Source organism: Delphinus delphis, chromosome 6 (genome assembly GCF_949987515.2).
Source record: "Delphinus delphis chromosome 6, mDelDel1.2, whole genome shotgun sequence".
NCBI lineage: Eukaryota > Metazoa > Chordata > Mammalia > Artiodactyla > Delphinidae > Delphinus > Delphinus delphis.
In genome coordinates this window covers 80,512,617-80,540,196 of record NC_082688.1, presented here as the reverse complement: position 1 = coordinate 80,540,196, position 27,580 = coordinate 80,512,617, and the positions used below count along the sequence as shown (strand labels likewise).

Sequence of the window (27,580 nt, the reverse complement as noted above, 5' to 3'; positions counted from 1 at the left end):
TATGGTGTATTACGTTAAAATGTTAAACAACCTTGCGTTCTTAGGGTAAACTTAACTTGGTCATTGTACATATTGGTAAGTTGCTGGTATGGTAAGGTTTGCTAGGATTTTGTGGGGGGATATTTTTCTCTAGTTGTCTTTGCTTTTGGTATCAGGGTAATACTGGCCACATAGAATGATATAGAAAATGTTCCCTTCTCTATTTTTTCGGGAAAGTTTGTGAAAAATTGGTGATTGATGTTCTTTCATTGTTCGGTAGAATTTACCAGTGAAGCCATCTGGGCCTGGGTTTTTCTTTCTGGGAACTTCTTTGATGACGAGTTCAATCACTTGTTAACAGATTTTCAGTTCTTCTTGAGTCAGTTTCAGTAGTTTGTGTCTTTTTAGGAATTTGCCTTTTTAGACAAAATTGTTGATTTTTGTCTAGGTTATCCAGCTTGATGGCATACACTTGTTCATGGTTCTTTTCTTACAATCCTTTTTATTCCTCTAAAGTTTGTAGTGATGTTCCCTATTTCATTCCTAATTTTAATAACTTGAGGCTTCTCTCTCTTTTCTTGCTTGTTCTAGCTAAAAGGTTTGTCAATTTTGTTGTTTTTCTCTTGTTTATTTCGTTTATTTCTACTGTAGTTTCTATTCTTTCTTTCTTTAAAAAACTGTTTTGGAATGAGTGTTTTGGAAGATTTGCTGAAAAGTTGGAAAATGATACAGAGGTCTCTACAACATGTACCAATCTTCCCTTAATGCTAACATTTTATATCAAATGTTGGAAAACTTTTCCCAAAAAGGGTCAGATGGCAAGTATTTCATGCTCTGCAGGCCACACACAATCTCTGTTGCATGTTCCTTCTTTGTTTTTGTTGTATTACAACATTTTTTTTTTTTAATTTATTTATGTTTGGTTGTGTTGGGTCTTAGTTGTAGCTTGCGGGGCATGAGGGATTTTTGTTGCAGCATGCGGGTTCTTCAATGTGGCGTGCGGGCTTCTCTCTAGTTGTGGCTTGCGGGTTTTCTCTAGTTGAGGTGTGTAGGCACCAGAGTGCATGGGCTCTGTAGTTTGCGGCACCCAGGCTCTCTAGTTGAGACGCCTGAGCTCAGTAGTTGTGGCGCATGGGCTTAGTTGTCCTATGGCATATGGGATCTTAGTTCTCCAACCAGGGATCGAACCCGTGTCCCCTGCATTGGAAGGCAGATTCTTTACCACTGGACCACCAGGGAAGTCCCTACAACATTTAAAAAATTTTAAAACCTTTCTTAGCTGGCACACCATACAAAAATCAGATCTTAGGCTATAGTTTACTAACTTCTGTCTTATATAATTATTTGTCAAGAGTAAGATAATAACATTGGCACAATATTATTAAATTAATACAGTCTTTATTTGGGTTTCCCTAGTTTTTCCACTAAGGTCTCTTTTCTTTCTTGTTTTAAATATTTATTTATTTATTTGGCTGAGTCAGGTCTTAGTTGTGGCACGCGGGATCTTCCTTGTGGCATGTGGGATCTTTTTGTTGCAGTGCACAGGCTTAGTTGCCCCATGGCATGTGGGATCTTAGTTCCCTGACCAGAGATCGAACCTGCGTCCTGTGCATTGGAAGGCAGATTCTTAACCACTAGACCACCAAGGAAGTCCCAAGTTCTCTTTTCTGTTCCAGGATTTGTTTTCATGTCTCCTTAGTCTCTTCCGATCTGCAACAGTTTTTCAGTCTTTCCTTGTTTTTCCTGACCATTGCACATTTGAAGAGTATATTTATAGGTTTGTTTTGTTTTGTTTTTCGTACACGGCCTCTCACTGCTGTGGCCTCTCCTGTTGCAGAGCATAGGCTCCGGACGCGCAGGCTCAGTGGCCATGGCTCACGGGCCCAGCCGCTCCGCAGCATGTGGGATCTTCCTGGACCGGGGCACGAACCTGTGTCCCCTGCATTGGCAGGCGAACTCTCAACTGTGCCACCAGGGAAGCCCCTATTTACAGGTTTTTAAAGTAATTACTTGGTTACCTGTCATCCTCCAAAGGTGAATAATTAGTATTAAAAATATTATTGTGAACCTATGAATTTAAACATTTGAAGGATTTCAGTTATTTCTAGTTATTACCCTTTTTGAAGTTGAAATTATCCTATCTTTGGCCAGGTCTCTTCAAATTGGCTCCTGAGGGCTTTTTGACTTTCTAGTAATCTTTGATGGTTTCTTCATAAACTGGTATGATGAGTTATTCCAGACTTATTTTGTATAATTCCTGCTGTGTACCTAGATCAGACATTGCTCTAAGGAATCCTGGCATCTTTTAGTAGGAAATGGCACTTAGAGACCTCAATCTGGTAACTGATGTTTATTGTTACTGGGCTTGTCATTGTTTATAGGTCTCTCCAGTGGACAGTTAAAAGTAAAATGCCTTATGAGTTAGTAATGCTGATAGTTCAAATTCAGGACTACAGGATTTTCACTTCTTTTATATTACATTTTGATCACTTCTACACTGAGAATACTAGTTTCTTCAGAACCAGGGGATGGTATAATTATATATATACATATTTTTTTAATTTAAGTTTTTTGGCTGCGTTGGGTCTTCGTTGCTGCGTGCGGGCTTTCTCTAGTTGGGGCAAGTGGTGGCTACTCTGTTGCGGTGCGCGGGCTTCTCATTGCGGTGGCTTCTCTTGTTGCGGAGCATGGGCTCTAGGCACGTGGGCTCAGTAGTTGTGGCTCGCAGGCTCTAGAGCACAGGCTCAGTAGTTGTGGCGCATGGGCTTAGTTACTCCGCGGCATGTGGGATCTTCCCGGACCAGGGCTCGAACCCATGTCCCCTGCATTGGCAGGCGGATTCTTTTTTTTTTGTTTTTTTGCGGTACGCGGGCCTCTCACTGTTGTGACCTCTCCCGTTGCGGAGCAACAGCCTCCCGACGTGCAGGCTCAGCGGCCATGGCTCACGGGCCCAGCCGCTCTGCCGCATGTGGGATCTTCCCGGACCGGGGCACGAACCCGTGTCCCCTGCATCGGCAGGCGGACTCTCAACCACTGCGCCACCAGGGAAGCCCGGCAGGCGGATTCTTAACCACTGCGCCACCAGGGGAGTCCTGATATAAATGTTTACATCCTTTGCTGGAGCAACAACGTGTGTATCAGTCTCTGATTCTGTAAAAATGTTCTGAATTTAGAATTTTAAACTTTATCTTGAAGTCAGTTGATAGAACAAATGTCTAACTGAATAATTTCTGCCGACTTGAAATTTCAAGGAAACTGCTTCGTTTATTTGCTTCAGCTTCTTTTGTAGTAGCTTTTAAACTGATAGTAACTTGCAGGATGATCACACTTGCACATCTGAGGGCCTTGATCTTTATTAGTATTGGTGAAAATTATTCAACAACCAAGAGGCACTCTGTGTATGGACCTGGGAAGTAAGTGTCTACAATTCTTCGACACAAACAGGGATCTCATAGCCATCCTTTTTTTGCTGTTTGCTGTCTCATAATGTGACTCTGTACCTGGGAACCATTGTCAGCAGTCATTCCATTATTTCATGACACAGCGTTTTTGGTTATCTAGAATAAGTTAGTCACTCTGCTGGAATTTAGTAACTTGTTATCTGCTTTCTTTTATGATGGTTACTACTTGGTTTTTCACTGTGAGAGCCTTAATACAAGACCGCCTCCATTAATAGCCTTGAAAGCATATTTTACTTGATAGAGGTGGTCCTCAAGTGAAAAAATGATGTGGCTGCTAATGCCAGCCTGAAGGACAGATTGGTGCACCCACTGCTCCAGGGTACAGCCTTTGGTACCCATTGCACCTGAATCAGCCGATAAGCTCCATCTGAAACTTGTAAGATTCCCCCTCTACCCCCCTTTAAATATTATACTGTATCTACATACCCTATTCATGTGCCCATTGTATACTGTACTTTCTCCATTTGAGACATCATTTAGTTTTACTTCTACAATAAGTATATGCTTAACAGTCACCATTAATACTTAGGTCAGTATCTCTAGTCATTTTGGTTGTTTGAAGCCAATGCTGTTATTGATTCCTCAGGAAAGGCTCATGAGAATAAGCCTTTTTCCTGTTTTCTTCCGTGCTGGTAACAATTTATGCCCTTTCTATTTGAGCATAAAGTCAGTTTTGCTCTCTATAAATGCTAGGCTCATATTTTCTGTACTTGAGTATCTTAAAATGTTACTTAATTTTCTTTTTGCATAAAGCACTGCTTTTGACAAGTTTAATGACACACTGATTTCTTTCCCTTGTAAGTCTTTTGTCATTTCTGCCTACATGCACGATGGATATTTTTTAGAGTCCAGATATTTTACTAGAAAATTTCTCAGTATGGGTTGTTATGGGTTGATGTTCTTAAGTATGGTGTGTTTTCTTTCACAAATTTGAACATTATTCTATTTGCTTTCCAGACATTTCTCTTGAATTTTAGCTTTAAACACTTGTACTGTTTCCTTTCTGTCCTTGTCTTCTTCAGAGACTTGTATTCTCCACAGATTCAGGTTGAGTTGTCTTTTGCCTACATTCAACATTTGACACTTTCTTTCTACCATTCTTTTATCTTTTCTTTTTCCTTTTTTAAATTTTTTACTTAAAGTATTTTTCCTCTTTCACCTTTTATTTCTCTTGTAGCATTAACTGTTAAGTTTATTTTTGTGTTCCTTCTAGTTTAGTCTTCATTTTCATTTCTGAATTAGAAAAACTTAGATATAAAATGTTATTCTTTTACGTCTTTATTGTTTTCTTCATGCTCAGTCTTTTAGTGCATTTTGAAACAGAAGATAGCAGTTTTGCTTTTTTCCTAGGCACCTTTTTTGGTGTACTGTCATTGGTTTTGGTGGGTATTAATCTGCTTATATTCTTTTTCTCTTATAGTAACTTTGTATGGGATTTGACCTTTAATTTTCTATTGCTCATTTTTATGTGAAATGAGTCTTCTTGGACTTTAACATGGCACCATGGTGCCATGTTAAAGTGCCATGTTCATAGTGTTTCCTCTTTTTCTGAATAATTATGTTGGCTTGCTTTCTGAGATTTCCTGTCTTTGTTCTCCTCCCTCAGTGTGGACTTTTTTAGATTTTTCTATATATGTGGCCCAGTTTTGATTTTACTCCCAGTATTTTCTCTTGATGGGAACCTTAGCTGGTTAGTTTCAGTAGTTTATGATGGTAACTACCCCAGCCTATTTAAACCTTTCTGCAATCCTCACACATAGTTTGCTCTTGGAGTTGTCAGAACCCTATAGTGCCAGGTGCTGTGCTCAAATTGGCCCACCTTACTTTCCAGTAAGTGCCTCTTGGCTACTTGGGGTTTTCCTGTTCTTAGGCCAGTCAAACACCCCAGTGCTGGCCTCTGCCACAATTATTACCATGCAGATCTTGTATCTGTTGTTTTTTCTTTTCCTCTTTGTATTTTGAGGTTTGTAAGGGATACCTTGTCACCTAGTTTTATCCTGTGTTGTTGTTGTCCACGGGATTTTAGGTTTGCTATAAAGTTAGAACAAAGATGTTTCTTTATACAAACATAATTCCACTATCAAATTTCTTAAATGTATCATTGTTACAGTGTTCTTTCTCTACAGTTAATATTCCGGTTTTGTCAATGTGGAACTTTCATTTATTCCAGTAATGTCAGTTACTCCAGTAATGTCCTTTATAGCACGTTTTCTTCTTCCAGTATAGCATCATCACATCCCCTTTGCTTGACATGCTTTTTTAGTCTTCATTAATCTGGAACTGTTCTTAACCTTTCTTGGTCTTCTGAAATAATAGCAATTTTGAAGAAGGCCAATTACTGTAAAAAATGTTCAATTTGAATTTGTGTTTTGATGTTTCCTTCTGATGAGATTCAGGTTATAGATCTCAGGAATGCTGTTTAACCGACATTGAGTATTTCTGAGTACCATATGTAGAGTCACGTGATGTCTCTCTGCCCCTCCCTGAGGATGTTAATTTTGATCACTGAGTCCAGATTTTCCCATTTCCCCTAATTTGTTGTTTACTAGATTTCTGCCAGCAACTAAAAAATAATCTTTGTGGAGACACTTCGAGACCATGTGTAAATAACCTCTTCCTCATCAAGCTTTCCCCTTTAGAATCAGCATTCGTTGATGATTCTTGTTTGAAATAGGCTTTACTGTGATGGTTGCAAAATGAAGATGTTTTCGGCTCTACTACTCCCTCTTATAGTCTTTTTATCATTGCCATATTAGTAAGTGTATTTTTATTTTTTAAAAATTTATTTATGTATTTATTTTTGGCTGTGTTGGTTCTTTGTTGCTGTGCACGGGCTTTCTCTAGTTGCAGCAAGCAGGGGCTACTCTTCGTTGTGGTGCGCGGGTTTCTCATCGCGGTGGCTTCTCTTGTTGGGGAGCATGGGCTCTAGGCGCACCAGCTTCAGTAGCTGTGGCATGTGGGCTCAGTAGTTGTGGCTTGCAGGCTCTAGAGTGCAGGCTTGGTAGTTGTGGCGCACGGGCTTAGTTGCTCTGCGGCATGTGGGATCTTCCCGGACCAGGACTTGAACCCATGTCCCCTGCATTGGCAGGCGGATTCTTAATCACTGCGCCACCAGGGAAGTCCCAGTAAGTGTATTTTTAAAAGATTACTCTAATGATCTAAGAAGTAAAAATCAAACCAAATAGAGATCATTTTTAATTGGTTAAATTTGCATTTTTTTAGACTGGAGTTTGAGGAAGCAGGCTCTTTTACACTGTTAATTGAGTATAAAGTTTTGCAGCCTTTGTGAAGAGCATTTTTGAGCAGATGGTATGAAACTACTTTTAACATTTTTCTATATACTTCTTTGACCTAGTAGTTTCACATCTTTGTATTTATTCTAAGAAAGCTATCCTGGATGTATTAGATGTAACAATGGCTCCCTGTAGTGTTTGGGTAGTAATGAAGAATTCAGAGTAAGTAAAATGCAAGACCTATCCTGTAGACTTGTATGCAGCTAATAAGCATTATGATATAGGTATTTACAATTGATTATGTATTCCTACAAAGTAGTGTGATTAGTATTTTGTTTTTGATATAAGAGAAAAATATGTAAGTACCAAATAAATAGTTTTTGGTATTAGATAGTTACCTTATGGGTCACTGTTATTTTCTTGTGGGCTTTGTGAAAATTTTGTAATTTAAGGAAATTTAATGGTAAGTGATGAACATTCATATTGCTTGGGTTGCAGCAGGGCTCAATGAATATGTGTTGAGGTACAATTTCTAGATTTGAAATTCAGAGTAGAAGTGATTGCTATCAGGAAAAATGGGCAAAAATTAATCATGCAGGGTTTTGGCACTAAGGGCCACATTGGTTTACTTTTTTTCTTTTTAGTTTATTATTTTTTAATTTTTAAATTATTTTTTATTTTTATTGAAGTATAGTTGATTTACAATGTTGTGTTAATTACTGCTGTACAGCAGAGTGATTCAGTTTTTATTTATATATATATATATATATAGTTTTTTTATCCCAGTGGCTTACTTTCATAAAAGGTTGCCACTACCCAAAGCTCAAATGTATAACGTGGAAGTGCCGTCTTCCAGAACTCACCTTCCCCTTTGGTTTTCCTTTTTACTTCATTCAGTTATTTCATACCTTGGTCCCTTTGGCTGCTGCATTGGGACTTCTCACTTGAGGGTGTGTGTAAAAAAGGCCCTTATATATACTGGTTAGGATTGAGGTAAAATTTGCCGTGTGTGTAGAAACTGTACAAACATCTTTCTGGGTGTAATGTAACACTACAACTGAGGTCACACCAGGCATAGGTTGGGATGAAAGGATTGGCCATTGGATTGGAGGGAACAGACCAAAGGTAGTGGGAGCTTGTATAATCAACCAACAACATGGACTGGAAAGCTCTTATGAGAAGTGTTTTTACATTGTAAAAAACACTAACAACCTCTCCCCCTCCACCCCCATTGAGATTATTATGAATCTATATTAAAAGCAAAGGTGAAAAGTTGTTTGTTGGGACTTCCTTGGTGGCACAGTGGTTAAGAATCAGCCTGCCAATGCAGGGGACACGGGTTCGAGCCCTAGTCCGGGAAGATCCCACATGCTGCAGAGCAACTAAACCCGTGCGCCACAACTACTGAGCCTGCGCTCTAGAGCCCGTAAGCCACGACTACTGAGCTTGCGTGCCACAACTACTGAAGCCCACACGCCTAGAGCTCGTGCTCCGCAACAAGAGAAGCCACCGCAATGAGAAGCACGCACACTGCAAAGAAGAATAGCCCCTGCTCTGCGCAACTAGAGAAAGCCTGCACACAGCAATGAAGACCCAATGCAGCCGTACATACATACATACATACATACATAAATATATTTTTAAAAAGTTGTTTATTATTAGCACTTGGTGGGTCTCCCCTCCCCCCCAAGCTCATTCAGTAATTTAAATGATTTAACTTTAAAAATATTTATGTTGGGAGTTAGTAAAGATTTTAGCTAGCAATGGTTGGTATGTTACTATTAACTGATGCACAAGAGTTACCTTTTTCAAATTTCTTATTTTTTATTATTTCTTTGGCTGTGCCACATGGCTTGTGGGATCTTAGTTCCCTGACCAGGGACAGAACCCACACCCTTGGCAGTGAAAACACGGAGTTGTAACCACTGAACTGCCAGGGAATTCCCCAAAGTTTCCTCATTTAAAAAATATCTTTCTGGGCTTCCCTGGTGGTGCAGTGGTTAAGAATCTGCATGCCAATGCAGGGGACACGGGTTCGAGCCCTGGTCTGGGAAGATCCCACATGCCACGGAGCAACTAAGCCTGTGCGCCACAACTACTGAGCCTGTGCTCTAGAGCCCGCGAGCCACAACTACCAAAGCCCGCACGCCTAGAGCCTGTGCTCCGCAACAAGAGAAGCCACGGCAATAAGAAGCCCGCACACCGCAACAAGAGTAGTCCCCGCTCACCACAACTAGAGAAAAGCCCGCGCACAGCAGCAAAGACCCAACGCAGCCATAAATAAATAAATAAATAAAACCTTTCTAATTTTTAATTGCCAGAAATACTACAAAAGGAAACCTCAAAAATTCGGTAATTTGAATTTTTTTTTAAGAAGGATTTTGAGTGAAAAAAGCAACTGGAAAAGAGTTTTCTACATAGTTGACTAAGCGTTTGAAAGTTGCTTCCTTAAAATTCTGTTAAATTAAAACCATTTTAAAATTGTGGTTAAAAATAAAAATGTAACTTAAAAAATAATTTTTATTTAGATAAATACAGCCTTTTCCCTTCCGAACTGACCTTTTTTGAGTTGATAGCAGAGGTTTTTTGCTTTTTGACAGCAAGGTTGTGTCTAAGCCTGTATCCTGGCGGTTGTTTCCACTGCTTCCTGTTCTTCCACTTTCTGTTATGCTGTAACTTCATCTGCCCAGGGGAAAGAAAATTCAAAAAAGAAAATTCAAATGAGTCACAAGGCTAATGAAGATGAACAGGACTTCAGGTCTTTTGGTCAAAGGACTGGGACCTTTATGCTATTTAATTTGATGCTTATTTACCTTTTGGGAATACACTGTAGACATTTAAGAGGTCTAAATTCAGAGTCCTTTTTTTTAGTCAATCAGTATTTCTGTTACCACAGTGATAGAGAGTTTTTATCTGTTTATACCAGATTTTGGCATCTAACTTGTATTTTTGGTGCTCCAATCTTGAACAGTTGTATGTGCTTTTCCAGGCAACAGCTGAACAGATGCGTCTTGCTCAAGTGATCTTTGATAAAAATGATTCAGAGTTTGAAGCTAAAGTTAAACAGGTATGTTTCTGGCAAAGGATACTGTCATTTTTGTAATCTATTCTTACTGTGCTTAAAAAGATAATTTCACTAGAGATTCTTATTTTAAATTATGCTTCTTGCTTAGTTGTAAATAATTGGATTTTGAACTTGTGATTCAAAATCAAAATACCTGTATTGGTGGCTAGAGCGAAGGAGTTTTGGCAGTAGAACCTTTCTGAGTTACTAGTGTTACATGTGAACAATGAGCATTTGTGAAAGTACAGTGGCATTGTATATACCTGTGCATAGAAAGTATATTTAGTATATGGCAGGTTCTCAGAAAATTTTGTTCAGTGTTACAGAAGAGCTGATTTGCCTTTTCACATATTGTGGTGGTCCCAAACGTAGATTGGAAAAGTTATAAAATTAAATTTTAGGGTGATGTCTTCACTTAGAACTTCACTGATATAATATTATTTTAATTGCACATTCTTCTTTCCTGATAAGACTTCTTTTCCCTTCAAGATTCTAGAAACGAAGCAATAACCTTTGCCTTGGTAGAGGTCTACCAGTAATTCCTTGGAGTGAAAGTCCCTTGGTGAACTCTTTATTTTAGCCCTTTAGTATGTAAACTCTTTCTTCTTACTTATAGTTGCTGTCATTAGACTTAATGGTGATATTTTTGGAAAGCCACAAAAATTATTTATTAAAAATCATAGAACTTATTCGCTGGAATGAGATTTATGAATTGTTTGAGACATACTTCTACATATTATATCGCCTTTTATCTGAGTAGCATAGCAGATACACAAAAAAGAGCCCTGGTAGAGGAGTTCAGAGCTTTAAGTTTTTTTTTTTTTTTTGTGGTACGCGGGCCTCTCACTGTTGTGGCCTCTCCCGTTGCGGAGCACAGGCTCCGGACGCGCAGGCTCAGCGGCCATGGCTCACGGGCCCAGCCGCTCCGCGGCATGTGGGATCTTCCCAGACCGGGGCACGAACCCACGTCCCCTGCATTGGCAGGTGGACTCTCAACCACTGCACCACCAGGGAAGCCCCAGAGCTTTAAGTTTTAACGATGATTCTCTCTCTTACTAATCCAATCACTGGGGGAGTTTTGAAGGTTACTATAAATCTTTTTTTTTTTAAATAAATATTATTTATTAATTTATTTGGCTGCATTGGGTCTTGCTTGTTGTGCGTGGGCTTTCTCTAGTTGCAGCGAGTGGGGGCTATCCTTTGTTGTGATGCCTGGTCTTCTCATTGCGGTGGCTTCTCTTGTTGCGGAGCACAGGCTCTAGGTGCGTGAGCTTCAGTAGTTGTGGCATGCAGGCTCAGTAGTTGTGGCTTGTGGGCTTAGTTGTTCCATGGCATGTGGGATCTTCCAGGACCAGGGCTCGAACCTGTGTCCCCTGCATTGGCAGGTGGATTCTTAACCACTGCGCCGCCAGGGAAGTCCCTGCTGTGCATCTTAACAACTGCATGTGACGGGTATTGACCTACTATAGATCGTTGATAAAAATCTGACCTTATTAGTAGACATCCAAAGACTGAAGCATGGGAAAGCTGTAGAATGTATAGAACCTTGCTGGGTAACACAGGGAGGAAATCAGATGGAATGATGTGGTGTAAAGAGCTGTATTTATGAGACCAGGAGACCTGGCTTCCCGAAAGGCTAATTGTTTTGTGACCACAGAGAAATCGCTTCAGATGTTGGGGGTCAAACTGTTTTGAACTGCAGCTGATACATACTAAAATAGTTAAAGATACTTAAAACACAGCAGATATTTAAATCATACATTTGTTCACTGATAACTGAGAAACCTATATTGTGCCTAATCTGTGATTGTTCCTTGTGTTGAAAATATTAAGTAGCTTAATTATCCCTTGTTAAAGGGAATGCACCAAGGAGATTTCTTTGATTTCAAACATAGCACCCTGTTGAGGCTACTTGAGAAAATAGTATGTCCAGGAGTGAGTTTTGTGATAGCTGCCAAATTCTAATTTTTTTCTTATTTATTTATTTATACAGCAGGTTCTTATTAGTTACGCGTTTTATACATATTAGTGTATATATATGTCAATCCCAATCTCCCAGTTCATCCCACCACTATTAGCCCCGCTTTCCCCCTTTGGTGTCCATACGTTTGTTCTCTACATCTGTGTCACTGTTTCTGCCTTGCAAACCAGTTCATCTGTACCATTTTTCTAGATTCCACATATATGCATTAATATACGATATTTGTTTTTCTCTTTCTGACTTACTTCACTCTGTATGACAGTCTCTAGGTCCATCCACCTCATGACAAATATCTCAATTTCGTTTCTTTTTATGGCTGAGTAATATTCCATTGTATATATGTACCACATCTTTTTTATCCATTTGTCTGTCAATGAGCATTTAGGTTGCTTCCATGAGCTGGCTCTTGTAAATAGTGATGCAGTGAACATTGGGGTGCATATGTCTTTTTGAATTATGGTTTTCTCTGGGTATGTGGCCAGTAGTGGGATTGCTGGGTCATATGGTAATTCTATTTTTAGTTCTTTAAGGAACCTCCATACTGTTCTCCATAGTGGCTGTATCAATTTACATTTCCACCAACAGTGCAAGAGGGTTCACTTTTCTCCACACCCTCTCCAGCATTTGTTGTTTGTAGATTTTCTCAAGATGCCCATTCTAACTGGTTTGAGGTGATACCTCATTGTAGTTTTGACTTGCATTTCTCTAATAATTAGTGATGTTGAGCAGCTTTTCATGTGCCTCTTGGCCATCTGTATGTCTTCTTTGGAGAAATGTCTATTTAGGTCTTCTGCCCATTTTTGGATTGGGTTGTTTGTTTTTTCAATATTGAGCTGCATGAGCTGTTTATATATTTTGGAGATTAATCCTTTGTCCGTTGATTCATTTGCAAATATTTTCTCCCATTCTGAGGGTTGTCTTTTCGTCTTGTTTATGGTTTCCTTTGCTGTGCAAAATCTTTTAAGTTTCATTAGGTCCCATTGTTTATTTTTGTTTTTATTTCCATTACTCTAGGAGGTGGATCAAAAAAGATCTTGCTGTGATTTATGTCAAAGAGTGTTCTGCCTATGTTTTCCTCTAAGAGTTTTATAGTGTCCAGTCTTACATTTAGGTCTTTAATCCATTTTGAGTTTATTTTTGTGTATGATGTTAGGAAGTGTTCTAATTTCATTCTTTAACATGTAGCTGTCTGGTTTTCCCAGCAGCACTTATTGAAGAGGCTACCTTTTCTCCATTGTATATGCTTGCCTCCTTTGTCAAAGATAAGATGACCATATGTGCGTGGGTTTATCTCTGGGCTTTCTATCCTGTTCCATTGATCTATATTTCTGTTTTTGTGCCATTACCATACTGTCTTGATTACTGTAGCTTTGTAGTATAGTCTGAAGTCAGGGAGCCTGATTCCTCTATCTCTGTTTTTCTTTCTTAAGGTTGCTTCGGCTGTTCAGGGTCTTTTGTGTCTCCATACAAATTTTAAGATTTTTTGTTGTAGTTCTGTAAAAAATACCATTGGTAATTTGATAGGGATTTCATTGAATCTGTAGATTGCTTTGCCAAATTCTAATTGTGAGACTTTAGGGTGTTAAAAATTATTTTATATGTGCAGTGTTCTAATCCAAGCAGTGATAGCCCATGTATGGAACATTGATGGAGTCAACTGGACTGTTGGACAGTGCAAATAGTTGGACTGGATGTTCGGCTAATTGTGGCCACATACTCATGCTTGGTCTTTGGGAAACATATAGTTCCACTTAATATTTGAGTAGCTCAGAAATATGGGAGTCCCAGGCCATTGAACTAGTTTGAGCAGTCACATAGCTCATCCTGAGTATTCTGAGAATGTTGGTATGTATGTGCTGCCGATTAAGAATTGATACTTTGTCAGCTTGGAGGAGGGTTGATTTATAGCTTGACTTTACCAGTATTGGTCGAAAGACATGGAGTAGCCCCCAAAAACAGGTAAACCTGATCTTGGATTGTAATCTCAGAGTGTTGAAAAGGCCATCTTCATGTGGAAGGATTGCATAATCTCTGTCTTTATATAGTAGAATCTTAGGATTAATATCAAGTGCCATTCTTCTGTTTCCCTAATCATTGCCTTATAATTCCAACAGCTTATGGAAGTGACAGGAAAAAATCAGGATGAATGCATAGTGGCTTTGCATGACTGTAATGGAGATGTCAACAAAGCTATCAATATATTGCTGGAAGGGAATTCAGACACGGTAAGTATTATTAATTGATTTGCAATGCTAAGATTTCTCTCCAGTTCCATATTAGATTTTCAACTTCACCTTATTCGGGGGTGGTGGTAGAGGGGGATTATGGGTGCCATTACATATATGTTTTGAGTCCAGAAAGAACACTAACCTGAAATGACTGTTTTTGTTATGTATGTTTTCTTCATGAAGTTGTAGAATCTGAAGACTTGAAAGAGAACTTGGTCATCTACTCCAGCCTTACACAGTTGCCAAAATTATCTGGGCCTGTGGACATTTTCACCACCTGAAAAACTTCTCTTGGCTCCACAGCTCATGTTTCTTCATCTCAATTGTCACCTTTTACCACTCCTTATATCTCTAGACTAACAGAAAACCAGGATTTGCTGGTATCTCTATTTGCTTATGTGTGAATATTCTACAGACACATTTTCATGACAATCTGACAGATATATAAAATAAGAAAAAAAATTTTTTAAGCTTAATCAATTTTGAGGAATGCACATGCACACTAAAGCTCCTCCCTTTTATTTTAGGAAGGATGCAGCTAAAGCCACACCAGAGGCAGGTGTCGGCCCTAATCTTTTGATTTCTACATGGAAATTACACAGTATTTCATTTGTATTTTTTCATTGAGGAAACCAGTTCAGAGCAGATTAAAACAAATAATGATTCACCTAAGTGGGGTATAAAGATGAACACATCAAAAAGTGCCTTCCTTATCATTGTTTAGGTTTAATCGAGTTCTCGTTTTTAGGGGTAGGCTTTTTTAGGCACAGGCTGTATTAAAATGAACTACTGTGACAAGCTCAAAACTGAAATGAGTATATTTTTATTTAATAGGAAACAAGCAGAATAAAATTTGTAATTATAAAAATTAATGATAATTGGGAAAATATTTTGTTATTTGAGTATATAGCAGTATTTGTGCGTAAAATTCTATGCAAGATTACACTGGTCCAGCATGATGAACTACCAAGTATGTGAGTTTGTTGGGAAAATATATCATGTTAAGTGAGGAAATAAAATTTTGAAGAGTTTTTGTTTGCTGACACTTGGGCATGTATTTGCTGGGTTTTATAAACTATGGGGGATGTTCACCTCATTGCTAATGGATGCAGTGTAGAATAGTTCTCCCTTATTTTTAAAATGAACTGAAGGGCTTAACTGCTTTCTTATTAAAAAAAAATCACTGTGAATAAATGAAATATTTCCAAATCATTAATTGGAGGGCATATTTTCTTTTATATGGTAGAGATAAGCTTGAATACTGTTTTCCTGTTGCCTTTCCTTTAGCTCCCGCAGATTCATCACTCCTTTTCTTTGGTGGCTGGGTGAATCTTTTAAGTTTTACATGATCAGCCAGTTCTATCTCAATAAAGACTTTCAGCTTCCTCTCCTCATTTGGGACTGAACCTAAAGGAGGTGGTTCTAGGCTGAAAGTTACATAAAGATCTCTTTGGTTACCTCTTTTTTTTTTTTTTAAATTAATTAATTTATTTATTTTTGGCTGCATTGGGTCTTTGTTGCTGTATGCGGACTCTTCTCTAGTAGCAGCGAGCAGGGTCTACTCTTCATTGGCGGTGCACAGGCTTCTCATTGCGGTGGCTTCTTGTCACAGAGCATGGGCTCTAGGAGCATGGACTTCAGTAGTTGTGGCACGCAGGCTCAGTAGTTGTGGCTTACTGACTCAAGAGTACAGTCTCAGTAGTTGTGGCACACGGGCTTAGTTGCTCCGCGGCATGTGGGATCTTCCAGGACAAGGGCTGGAACATGTGTCTCCTGCATTGGCAGGCAGATTCTTAACCACTGTGCCACCAGGGAAGCCCTTTGGTTACCTCTTGAACCTAGAAGTCACACGGTTGGGGCTAGATCTGGCATGTTGTTTTCTTAAAAGGTGAGAAACTAGCAAATTAGGGCCTGAATACAGACACAAAAGGCATTTGCCTGTTTGGAGATGAGAAGGCTATAGGGAAAATGGAGAGGCAGAGGGGAAGTCCTTTGAAACCCTGGTTTGTTTAGGATTACTCCATGGTCCATCTTTTCTTTCATCCTGTTTGCCTTCTTACCTTGTTGTCTGCAGTAGCCATGGCTACTACTGAGGTAGGTGGGGATGGCATAGAGTGGGAGCTTGGGGAAATAACATTTACTTTATGCTTATCAGCATAGGAAAAGGCTCTGTGGTGGGACAACATATAGTATGTTGTCAGTTCAACTAGTTGCTGTAATCTTTTGTGCTCTCTGTAGCAACAGGAACCTAACGAGATTTGCTGTCGTTATCATCAGAGAGTACAGTACGTTTATGGAGAAGAATTAAAATGGTAGGCATGCAAGCTGTAAGGCATGCGTAATTAGGTCTGAAAGATAAATGCACACACTCTTGATGATTGTCCACACTTTGAGTGGTAACTCTGAATAAATGCTCTTATTTTCGATAGACTTCATGGGAGACTGTAGGAGGGAAGAAGAAGAATTTTGGAAAAGAAAGTTCAGAAAACAAAGAGAATAGAGAGAAGAGAAGTGAGAGAGAAGTGAGCCGTGGACGCGGAAGCAACAACCGGAAAGTAAGAGGTGGCAATCGTGGGAGAGACTGTAAGTACAGACCTTTCTCCTCACCTTTGGTTTTATGAAAATTTTCGTGCATGTTGAAAAGCTGATAGAATGATCCAATGAATGCCTATAAATCCACTTTCTCAGTGCCGTATTTGTTAGTATAGTTAACAGTTAGAAATGAGCTACAACTGAGTAGTTTATTAGCACCCTAACTGATACAATTTCATATTAGCACTGACCTGGGCTGTAGGTATTTGTGTTGTGTCTTAAGACTGCCTTCTGTTATGAATCAAGTGCATCGTCTAATTTTAAAGAAGGTTTTTTTGTTGGCTGGTAGCTAAAGCTGTTTATTCTTCCCCACTTATGGATACTCATGATATATGCAAGGTTTAGATTAAGAGGAAAGTTGTTGAATAGGAAAGGTTTTTCTCAGTTCTCTCCATTTGACTCAGGTTTTGGCATCATTCACCCAAAACAACACTACCTCCTATGCAGACGTACCAAAGTGGCTAAATGATGATAAATATTTAACATGTTCCTTCATAGACTTTTGCTAGTTTATTTATACCACAGATGTTTATTGAGTATCTACAGTGTAGTGGATAGTCTTCAAGTCATACAGCAATGAAGAAAACAGAAATCTTTGCCCTTCTAAAACATCTTTTAAGGGAGGTAGAGTGAGATGTAACAATAAAAAAGAGAAGTAACATTTCATATTGATATTGTAATATTTTAATGGCATTATGTAGAAAATTATGCTCTGGGGAAAAACAAAGGCAGAGAGATGGGAATTATAGGTACGGGTTTGACAAATTTAAAGACAGTGACCAAGGAAGGCCTCACTGACAACTCACATACTTAAGCCATAAAAGAGATGAGGGGAGCAAGCTGTGCCAATATTGTTCATAAAATTTCTGTATTATACAGAGTCATTAACGCCAATATAGAAATAAGGAGAAGAAAAGACTGTGTTGGCATCTTCTGGACAGTAACCTGGAAAAACCTCTCTCTAACAGTGATTTCCCCAAGAATTCAGTGTTTCCTTGGTATTGCAGTTTGCTAATCTGTGCCTTTCCAGGCTTTGAACTTAACCAATGAGCAGATTTTGTTGTGTATGGTTACATAACAAAGGTATTTTTTTTTTTTTGGAAGTAAACTTACTTTACAGGAGGGCACGTCAAAACAGAAAATAAAGGTGGTACATCATTTTAATTTCTTTTTGAATTTTCACCTATGAATTAAGCAGGTTGTGCTGTCATTCAGTTTTTTGAGCCACGCTGGTTTGGTTTTTCTTGTTTTCCAAACCCTTTGGTTAAATTTTAACCTTTTTTTAAAAAACCTTTTTTTGTTGAGGGGTGGAGGGAGTCTTTTTGTCCTTGTCTTTAATAGCTGTAATAGCTGTTAGTTTGATTATGTATAAGGGGTGCTCTTTTTCTTCCTTAGTTAGAGGTGAAGAGAATGGAATTGATTGCAATCAAGGGGACAAGCCTTCAGACCGTGGCAAGAGAGCTCGTGGTAGAGGTAAGACAGAATAAGGCGGACGGAGATGCTTGTGATCGGGAGAAGGAGGCAGGCTGTTCATATACTCAGTACATTAAGCCATGGCAGTGTACTCTGAAAGAATGGTTGATCTGAAATCTTCTGATTCATTTACTGATGCCAATGAATGAAGTGTTTGGATTATGTAATTTTGAGGAAACCTATTGGTTGTTTTCAGATGAGCTGAGAAAGGCCCTTTCTATGAATAATTTAAAACTTGAAACTCTGACCAAAAAGTTATTAATTCTCCTATGTTGGACTTTACCCATAGTAAAGTGTTTTACCATATGATGCTTTTTTGTTTGTTTGTTTCTAATGTTTATTTATGTATTTATTTATTTGGCTGCATTGGGTCTTAGTTGCAGCACACGGGATCTTCGTTCAGGCATGTAGGATCTTTCGTTGTGGCATGCAGGCTTCTCTCTAGTTGTACTTCTTTTTTTTTTTTTTGCGGTACGCGGGCCTCTCACCGCTGTGGCCCCTCCCGTTGCGGAGCACATGCTCCGGACGCGCAGGCTCAGCGGCCATGGCTCACGGGCCCAGCCGCTCCGCGGCATGTGGGATCTTCCCGGACCGGGGCATGAACCCGTGTCCCCTGCATCGGCAGGCGGACTCTCAACTACTGCGCCACCAGGGAAGCCCATGTATCTATCCTTTTTCAAATTGTTTTCCTGTTTAGGTTATTACTGCATATTAAGCAAAGTTCCCTGTGCTATACAGTAGATCCTTGTTGGTTATCTATTTTAAATATAGTAGTGTGTACATGCCAATCTCAAACTCAGATTGGGAGTATTCTTGATAAAGTTCTTCATCATGTGCCATGTTAGTTAGTAAAAAAATAATATAATTCTGTGTTCCAGGATGAAACTTCTTGGCTTTTGAAGTTACAATATAATCAAGACACTCAGCTAACTTTTTTTTTTTAATTTTTATTTTTGGCTGTGTTGGGTTACAATATAAGAAGTTACAATATAATCAAGAAGTTACAATATAATCAAGCCACTCAGCTAACTTTTTTTTTTTTAATTTTTATTTTTGGCTGCGTTGGGTCTTCATTGCTGCACGTGGGCTTTCTCTAGTTGCGGCAAATGGGGGCTACTCTTCGTTGTGGTGCACGGGCTTCTCATTGTGGTGGCTTCTCTTGTTGCGAAGCACGGGCTCTAGGCGCGCAGGCTTCAATAGTTGTGGCACACAGGTGCAGTAGTTGTGGCTCACAGGCTCTAGAGCACAGGCTCAGTAGTTGGGGCACATGGGCTTAGTTGCTCCATGGCATGTGGGATCTTCCTGGACCAGGGCTCAAACCCGTGTCCTCTGCATTGGCAGGTGCATTCTTAACCACTGCGCCACCAGGGAAACTAATTTATGAATATGGCCTATATAATATAACTGAAAGGTTAATTGTTGAGCACCTACTAGGTGCTGACATTCTAGTTTTAATTCTTGAATTTTCTATAATGCCTTCTCGGGTCATGGTACAAAAAGTATTTTACAAAATGCAGTGCTCTAAAATAAGTTGCTGAACAACTAGGTTATTTCCTGTAATTGAATAGTAATATTATTATTATGCCTCTAAATATGGGTCCATGAAAAAAAATCCATGTTTATGACATTGGGGTTACATATCAGTCTTTAACGTAACAACTGATACTTAGGTACCTGTTATATTGTTGATGATACTGCTGTGCATAAGACATGGTTCCTCACATCCTTAGTGGGGAAGGAGGAGAGATAATCAAGTAAAAGCACTGTTCGACTTACTTAAGAAAATGATTGGTGACGTGATCAACTGCCAATAGGGTTTCCTTTAGATGGACCTAGGGAGGTCTCTGAGGAGATGGTATTTAAAGTGAGGAGGAAGAAAGCCATGTGAAAATCTGGATAGGAACATTCTGTGTAGAAGGATCAGCTTAGCTAGTGCAAACATGAAGAACAACTTAGATTTTTCACAGAATAAAATGTATTCACTGGAATATAAAATATACATATAAGTGCTTAGGGTGCGGTTTTAACATTTTACTTTGAAATAAAAAAGTACAGCAGAATTTTACATAGTGTTTACCCAGAGTCCCCAAGCTTTAATATTTTGCTACATTTGCTATATTTCCTCTCTGTATGTACATATTACTGTTTTTTTCTGAAACCCTTGTGTGTTCATTTCAAACATAATGCCATTTTACCCCTTAATATTTTAGTGTGTAACTCTTATGAAAAAATATATTGCCTTAAAGAGCTACCTTAAAATGATAAAATCACGAAATTACCATCAATACAATGTATAGGCCTTATTCAAAAATTTCCAGTTATCCTGCTAATGTTCTTTATAACAAAAAGCAAATATTCTGGTCCAGGATCCAGTCTGGGATCACACACAGTATTTAGTTCCCATGTCTGTGTAGTGTCCTTCAATCTAGAACAGTTTATCAATCTGGAATAGTCTTTCTTTGTCTTTCATGCCCTTGACACTTTGGAAGTATCTCTTTTGTAGAATGTCCTTGATTAGCAAACTGAGAAGTTTCCTCATGATTAGATTCATGTTACCAGTTTTTGGCCGGAATGCCACAGAATGATATAGCTGTACCTCATGTTAGAGTGTACATGATGCAGATTTATCCCATTGCTAGTGACGTTAACTTTGATTAGTTAAGGAAAGTGGTTTCTGCTAAGTTTCTCCTTTGTAAAGTTACTCCCTCATTCTTTGTAATTAATACATATTTTGGGGGGGGGAGTGCTCTGAGACTGTGTAAATAACCGTTTTCCCATCAGAATTTTATTCGCTGGTATTAGAATCCATTAATTGTTTCCTGAAATAATTACTGTGACACATTTATAATCAGACTTATTTGCTAAGGAAAAGCTAATATATGAGATATGAGGATAAGACTCGAAATAAGATCTCTTTCTCACTGAGTCCCTGCGGCATTTGCTGTTGTCATTTGACTCATTTACGCTACTTTGCGATTGGGGAAGACGTATTCCTATCTCTGTGGATAAACCCTGACCCAGGGACAAAGAGGCACAACTTGCCTGAGTCCTAAGTCTCTGAGCCACAAGCCCCAGAGTGCCCTGTTCTCTTTGTGGGCTGAACAGGTCTCTGGACAGGTGGGCAGCTTGTGGTCAACACAGCAACCATCTTGATCATTGAACTAGCCCTGAAAATCTGGGAACTTTTGTCTGTACAAAAAACTTTAGAACTACTCAGTATCTTAAAGATCATGACCCAGAGTGTGCAGTGATAAATTCAAGAGCCCACAGTTTCTGGTGCATTTGCTGTTATCAAAGCCCTGCTTACAGTCTCCTGGGGGTGAAGGAAAGGGATTGCTTTCTATCTTCTTATTTTTCTTTAGGTTGCACATGTTCAGCCCCAGGGGGGATATCTGTTCTTTAGATTTGCCTTCTCCACTAGAGGTGGTTAGCTGTTCTCTGTGTTTTGGCTTTTTTCAAGGGAAATGGGCAACTTTTCTACTCTGGCTCTCAGTGTTAGACATAAATATTAAACAATTAAAAACTTGAGCAATTATTCAACATAGATGTAGTGCAGAGTCACTAGATAGACCTCTATGAGTAAAGGTTAACATTTATCATAACATTGGTTTATTCTTTATGATAATTTACTTTAATGTTGTTTTTCTCAATTATAAGAACCCAGGTCTCTCTTCCGAGCTGTTAGGTGAAAACAGCTATTTGTATCAGATAACAGTATAGGAAAATGTATATACACAGATAACAATGTTACTGGTAGTGTAACTAGCCAGGTGAATAGGAAAGAACAATTTTGTTAGCTTGCTAAAATGTACATGAAGATGGATTTGATTTTTTAAAATCTACTTAAGATAATTGGCTTGTTTGTGTTTCATACTTGGGTGTGGCTACTGCTCTCTGGAGACATGGAGATATTTAGTTGATACTGACTTTTTCCAGGGGACTTGGAGGATTTCTTGAATTTTTGGCCTGAGGATATGTTTTTCTTTTATAAATTCCTTTCTTCTCTTTCATGTACATCTTGCTTTCTGGCTCAAGTATTAGATAATTGTTTAATGATTTTTTAGCAGAATCCTTTTTTAAAAATTGCCCCTATTTTCTTAATACTTAACCACTGTTAAATATTCCTTTTGTCACACAGTTTGCCACTGAATGGGTGCACATGAATGCACTTAATCAAGAGCAGTTGTGTTGTTCTCTGTTTTCTTCACTGGTAACAGTGTTTATTATCGCCTTCTAAAATTTCTTGAGATGTAATTTACATACTGTACAATTCACCCATTTACATTGCATAATTCAGTGGTTTTTAGTACATTTTTAGAATTATGCAGCCATCACCATAATCAATTTCAGAACATTTTCATCACCTCAAAAAGAATATCCCATACCCTTTAAGTATCAATTTCCAATTCCTTCATCACTTCCCCCTCCCCCCGCCATCCCAGCAGTAAACAACCGGTAATCTATTTCCTGTGTTTATAGATTCTCCTGTTCTGGACATATGATATGTAAATGGAATCTATCAATATGTGCTCTTTTGTGACTGGCTTCTTTGACCTAGCTTAATGTTTTAAAGATTCATTGATGTTCTACCACATATCAGCACAATGTTGTAGCGTGTATAAATACTTCATTTCTTTTTATAGCCAAATAATATTCCATTGTATGGACATACTAAAGTTTGTTTGCTTTTTTTTTTTTTTTACAGTTAAGTGTTTTATGTCCTGTGAATTCGTTTTCTTACATGATGACTCTCCTCCTCCCACCCTACCACCTCTCTTAACTGTAAGGAGTCTTGCCAAAACTTGGTCATTGAAAGCTTTCTTCTTAGAGTTAAGTTTGTTTTTTTTTAAACCCAAGTTTCCAACCTTCTTTTAGACTTACCTGAAGTCTTACCTTTGCCTTTCGACAGTGTTAAAATAGATAGTAGCCACTAATATGCATTATTAGAATTCTTCCACTTTTTAGGACATTTCCGTCTCTTCCCCTGTCTCTGGGGATAGGGTAGATTTTTGTTAAGACCGTATCTTTTAATAGTTTAACTTGAACTACTGGATAAGTTAACTGTACATGATTAAATATACATTTAGTTATATTAGCATGGCTAACATATCCCTTGGCAACAACCTTTTTCTGCATTTGAGTACTCTTACATACCTCATATAAGTGGAATCATGAAATATTTGTCCTTTTGTGACTGGCTTGTTTCACTTAGCAAAATGTCCTCAAGGTTCATCCACATTGTAGCATTTGTCAGAATTTCCTTCCGTTTTTTTTTTTTTATAATTTATTTATTTTATTTTTGGCTGCATTGGGTCTTCGTTGCTGCGTGCGGGCTTTTCTCTGGTTGTGGCGAGCGGGGACTACTCTTTGTTGTGGTGTGTGGGCTTCTCATTGTGGTGGCTTCTCTTATTGCGAAGCACGGGCTCTAGGCGCACGGGCTTCAGTAGTTGTGGCATGCGGACTCAGTAGCTGTGGCTCGCAGGCTCAGTAGTTGTGGCGCATGGGCTTAGTTGCTCTGCAGCACGTGGGATCTTCCCAGACCAGGGCTCAAACCCGTGTCCCCTGCATTGGCAGGCAGATTCTTAACCACTGTGCCACCAGGGAAACCCCTTCCTTCCTTTTTAAGGCTGAATAATATTACATTGTATGTATATACCACATTCATTCATCAGTGGACACTTAGGTTGATTCTGCCTTTTGGCTATTATGAGTAAGGCTGCTATGAACGTGAACATGGGTGTACAAGTATCTCTTCAAGACCCTATTTTCAAATTCTCTTGGATACGTATACCCACAAGTGGAATTGCAGGATCATATAATTCTTTTTTTTTTTCTTAAAAATTTTTTTTAAATTTTATATTGGACTACAGTTGATTTATAATGTTGTGTTAGTTTCAGGTGTACAGCAAAGTGCTTCAGTTATACCTATACATGTATCTATTCTTTTCAAATTCTTTCCCATTTAGGTTATTACAGAATATTGAGCAGAGTTCTCTGTGCTATAAGGATCATATAGTTCTATTTTTAATTTTGGGGGCAATTGCCATAACTGTTTTCCACAGTGGCTACACTATTGTACATTCCCATGAAACAGTGTACAAAGGCTTCAGTTTCTGTACATATTTGCCAACACTTATTTTCTCTTCTCTCTCTCTCTCTTTCTCTGTTTCTCACTCGTAGCCATTGTAATGGGTGCCACATTGCCCTAATGATTAGTGATGTTGAGAATATTTTCATCTGCTCATTGACCATTTTTATATTATATTTGGAGAGATGTCTATTCAAGTCCCTTGCCCATTTTTTAATCTGGTTATTTGTTTTGTTAGAGAGTTGTAGAATTTCGTTATGTATTCTCAGTGTTACTCCCTTATCAAATGTAGAATGTGTAAATATTCTTTGGGTTTTCTTTTTAGTCTGTTCATGCCTTTTGATACGCCAGTTTAAAGTCTTAATTTTTTCCTTTTCTTGCCTGAGTCTTTGGTGTCATATCCAAGAAATCATTACCAAATTCAGTGTCATGAAGCTTTTGCTCTATATTTTCTTCTAAGGGCTATATAGTTTTAGCTCTTGTGTTTAGGTCTTTAATCCACAATTTAGTATTCGATTAAGAAAAACTGGAGAGTCACTGAATAGAACTGTTTCTTCTTGCTTGCTCGCTCTCTTGTTTGCTGCCCTTTTGGTCATCAGTCAGAATCTTAGTATTAAAAATGGTATGTAATAACACCATCAGGGGCTTCCCTAGTGGTGCAGTGGTTAAGAATCCACCTGCCAATGCAGGGGACGTGAGTTTGATCCCTGGTCCGGGAAGATCCCACATGTCACAGAGCAGCTAAGCCCATGCGCCACAACTACTGAGCCTGTGCTCTAGAGCCTGCGAGCCACAACTACTGAGCCCACGTACTGCAACTACTGAAGCCCACACCTAGAGCCCATGCTCCGCAACAAGAGAAGCCACTGCGATGAGAAGCCCACGCACTGCAATGAAGAGTAGCCCCTGCTCGCCGCAACTAGAGAAAGCCCGCGGCCAGCAATGTAGACCCAATGCAGCCAAAAATAAATTTTTTATATATATATATATATATATATATATAAAACCTGCCCGTGTTAAGCTGCTAAATATGACAAGTGTTGTACAAGCAGAATTAAATTCTTTTCTATCCTTTGAGATCAATAACTGTAGATATTTGTGTCATTAGGGACCAGCAGATTGGGTGTACTGGTTGGGAATGTTGGTGCTGTTAGGAACAATGACAGTAATGTTTGGGTAGGTGTGTAAGGGATGAAGTCGGTAGAATTATAGTTGTGTAGGACATAAGTATTATTTTTACACTATATTTTCTTTAAAAGCGTTTGGACGTGGCAGAGGGAGAGGGGCAGGAAGATTCTCAACACAAGGCATGGGGTAAGTCTTAGCCATCCTATTTTTGAAGTAATTAATTACCTTCTGTAGTTTAAAGAGACAATACTGAAAAAGCAAAATAACACAAATAAAATTGTATTGCAGTAGGCCTTAGAGCAGTTTTCTAGCCTTGGCTTTATTGACATTTTGGATTGGATAATAGTTTGTTGAGGTGGTGGGGTTCCCTTTACATTGTAGGATGTTTAGCAACATCCCTGGCCTCTCCCTACTAGATGCCAGTAGCACCCCTCCTCAAGTTGTGACAGTCAAAAATGTCTCCAGACATCGCCAAATGTTCCCTGGGAGGGAGGTGCACAGCCACCCCAGTTGAAAACCATTGCTTAAGAGAGTTATGTTGGTAAATCCAGCAATTATCTTTGAATGGTAAGTAAATGAAATGTTTTTGTTTTGTTTTTTTATGAAAAGCAATCATTTTTATCTTGAATTGTGAAGGATGAGTATATTGTTATTAAATAGATGGTATAATCAGTTATTTATTCATTATTTCTGGTTCTCTCACTTTTTGCTGTTATCCAAAACATTAGCTCCCCCCCGATCTTTATAAAAAGTTTTTAAGCTTCTTATAGAGGCCATAAGTAGATGACAGTCAAGAAAGGAAAAGTCCTTTGTTTCTCCATATCTCCAGGGCAGCACTGTTGGGGGTCACTGCCTTCAGGTGGTGACTCCTGCCATCTCTGTTTTCTGCCTGAGCTCCCTGTGGACAAAGGAAGGATGAAAACACAGGGAGCAAACTGGCCGGAACATATGAACGTATGTGCCCAACCCAGTAGCTTTAAACGATTTTGTGGATTTTGCTGTCTACTTTAAAAAATACTCTTGTGGTTCTTTTTGTCAGTGACACCCCAATAATGCTGAAAAAAAATTTTTTTAATTCTGTTGTGAAAATTTTAGCAGTGCTATTTAATTTGGCTCTAGTTAGACATCTGAATCGTGGGTATTGAGGATTTTAATTTAAAAAGAGGCACTGAACAAAACGTTTTCTTTTTATTTACATCCATCTAAACAAAAAGAATCATATACTTCTACTGTAAAAGGTTCAAATCCAAAATTGGATTCTGACTTCGGAAGAAAAGACCTATTGCCTATTTAAGTCTAGGCTTAGTTGGGAGGGGGTGGGTGAGTTTTTCATTAGAGCCATTACCCTGCCTAGAACTATTATAGGTCTCCACACTTGCTTTAGGATGCAGAGGACAACAACTTAGGGAAGTAGGAGCATCATACAAGAGTGTATGGAAGGTTCTAGGCAACCTCTGCTTTTCAGAAGATCTGCATTCCGATGGCAAGAAGAGTTGGCTGTAATTAAATAGGAGAAGGAGGGTGAAGTTTCTTATAGTGGTTCTTAGAAGGGACAGGGCTTGTTTCGGGGAAGATGATGTACAGTTAATTTTGTGATTTGCCTTTATTCTTTATTTCAAACCCAAGGACATTTAACCCTGCGGACTATTCAGATTCTCCATCTATAGATGGGTGTGGGACAAAACCAGTAGGTTGGGAAGCTGCTCAGAATGGTGCAGATGAGGGAACTGGTAAGTGTCTGTTCTCACCAGAGATGTACTTTAATTGTTTGAGCTCATAACGTACAAAGATGACATCAAAGTGTGCTGGTGGAGAAGAATGAAAAACAGGCAGCTGTCCTACCTCTGAGACTACTCTTAGCTGCTTCTTACCTCCAAAGTTTCTCACTTATAAATCTCATTGACGATAAAGTATGTGGTTTACCCCTTTTGCACTCTGAAGAAGAGGCTGTAATAAATCTGTGTAAGGCAGTACAAACCCACACTCAAATCTCAGTGTCAGGGATATATAGAATTTCTTAGTGCAAGACTTGAAACAAAGTATTTACCATTCATAATGGTGAACACAAATTTGGCCAGATAAAGAGGTAGATGATGATAGATGGGTTTAGGGCAACAGTTGCTTTTGCAGATTTTTCTGTGTCCTGCAGTTTTAAGATTATTTCTTTACTGAAATTCACAGATAAATACTTGTTAATTGGCTTATTTATTTAGTAAAGCTCGTTTGAAGATTTTTTCCTGATAATATATATTAACTGTTGTGATTATATTTATAAAAACATAATTTGACACTTCGTGAATTATAACCCAAAATATAAAAGTATAGCTCAATAATTAGCTAAAAAAGACAGTTG

The 27,580-nt window shown here is 38.7% G+C and overlaps 1 protein-coding gene across 2 annotated transcripts in view; it reads left to right on the top strand.

Annotated features, from left to right (window-relative positions):
- The window catches only part of UBAP2 (ubiquitin associated protein 2), a 115,508-nt gene that overhangs the window by 45,416 nt on the left and 42,512 nt on the right, over positions 1–27,580 (top strand). For both annotated transcript variants that reach the window (XM_069540777.1, XM_060014899.1), the window contains exons 3-8: positions 9,663–9,740; positions 13,833–13,943; positions 16,376–16,529; positions 17,934–18,011; positions 25,359–25,413; positions 26,854–26,957. In XM_069540777.1, coding sequence (XP_069396878.1) covers positions 9,663–9,740; positions 13,833–13,943; positions 16,376–16,529; positions 17,934–18,011; positions 25,359–25,413; positions 26,854–26,957 — 580 coding nt within the window. The remainder of the gene's footprint in view (positions 1–9,662; positions 9,741–13,832; positions 13,944–16,375; positions 16,530–17,933; positions 18,012–25,358; positions 25,414–26,853; positions 26,958–27,580) is intronic.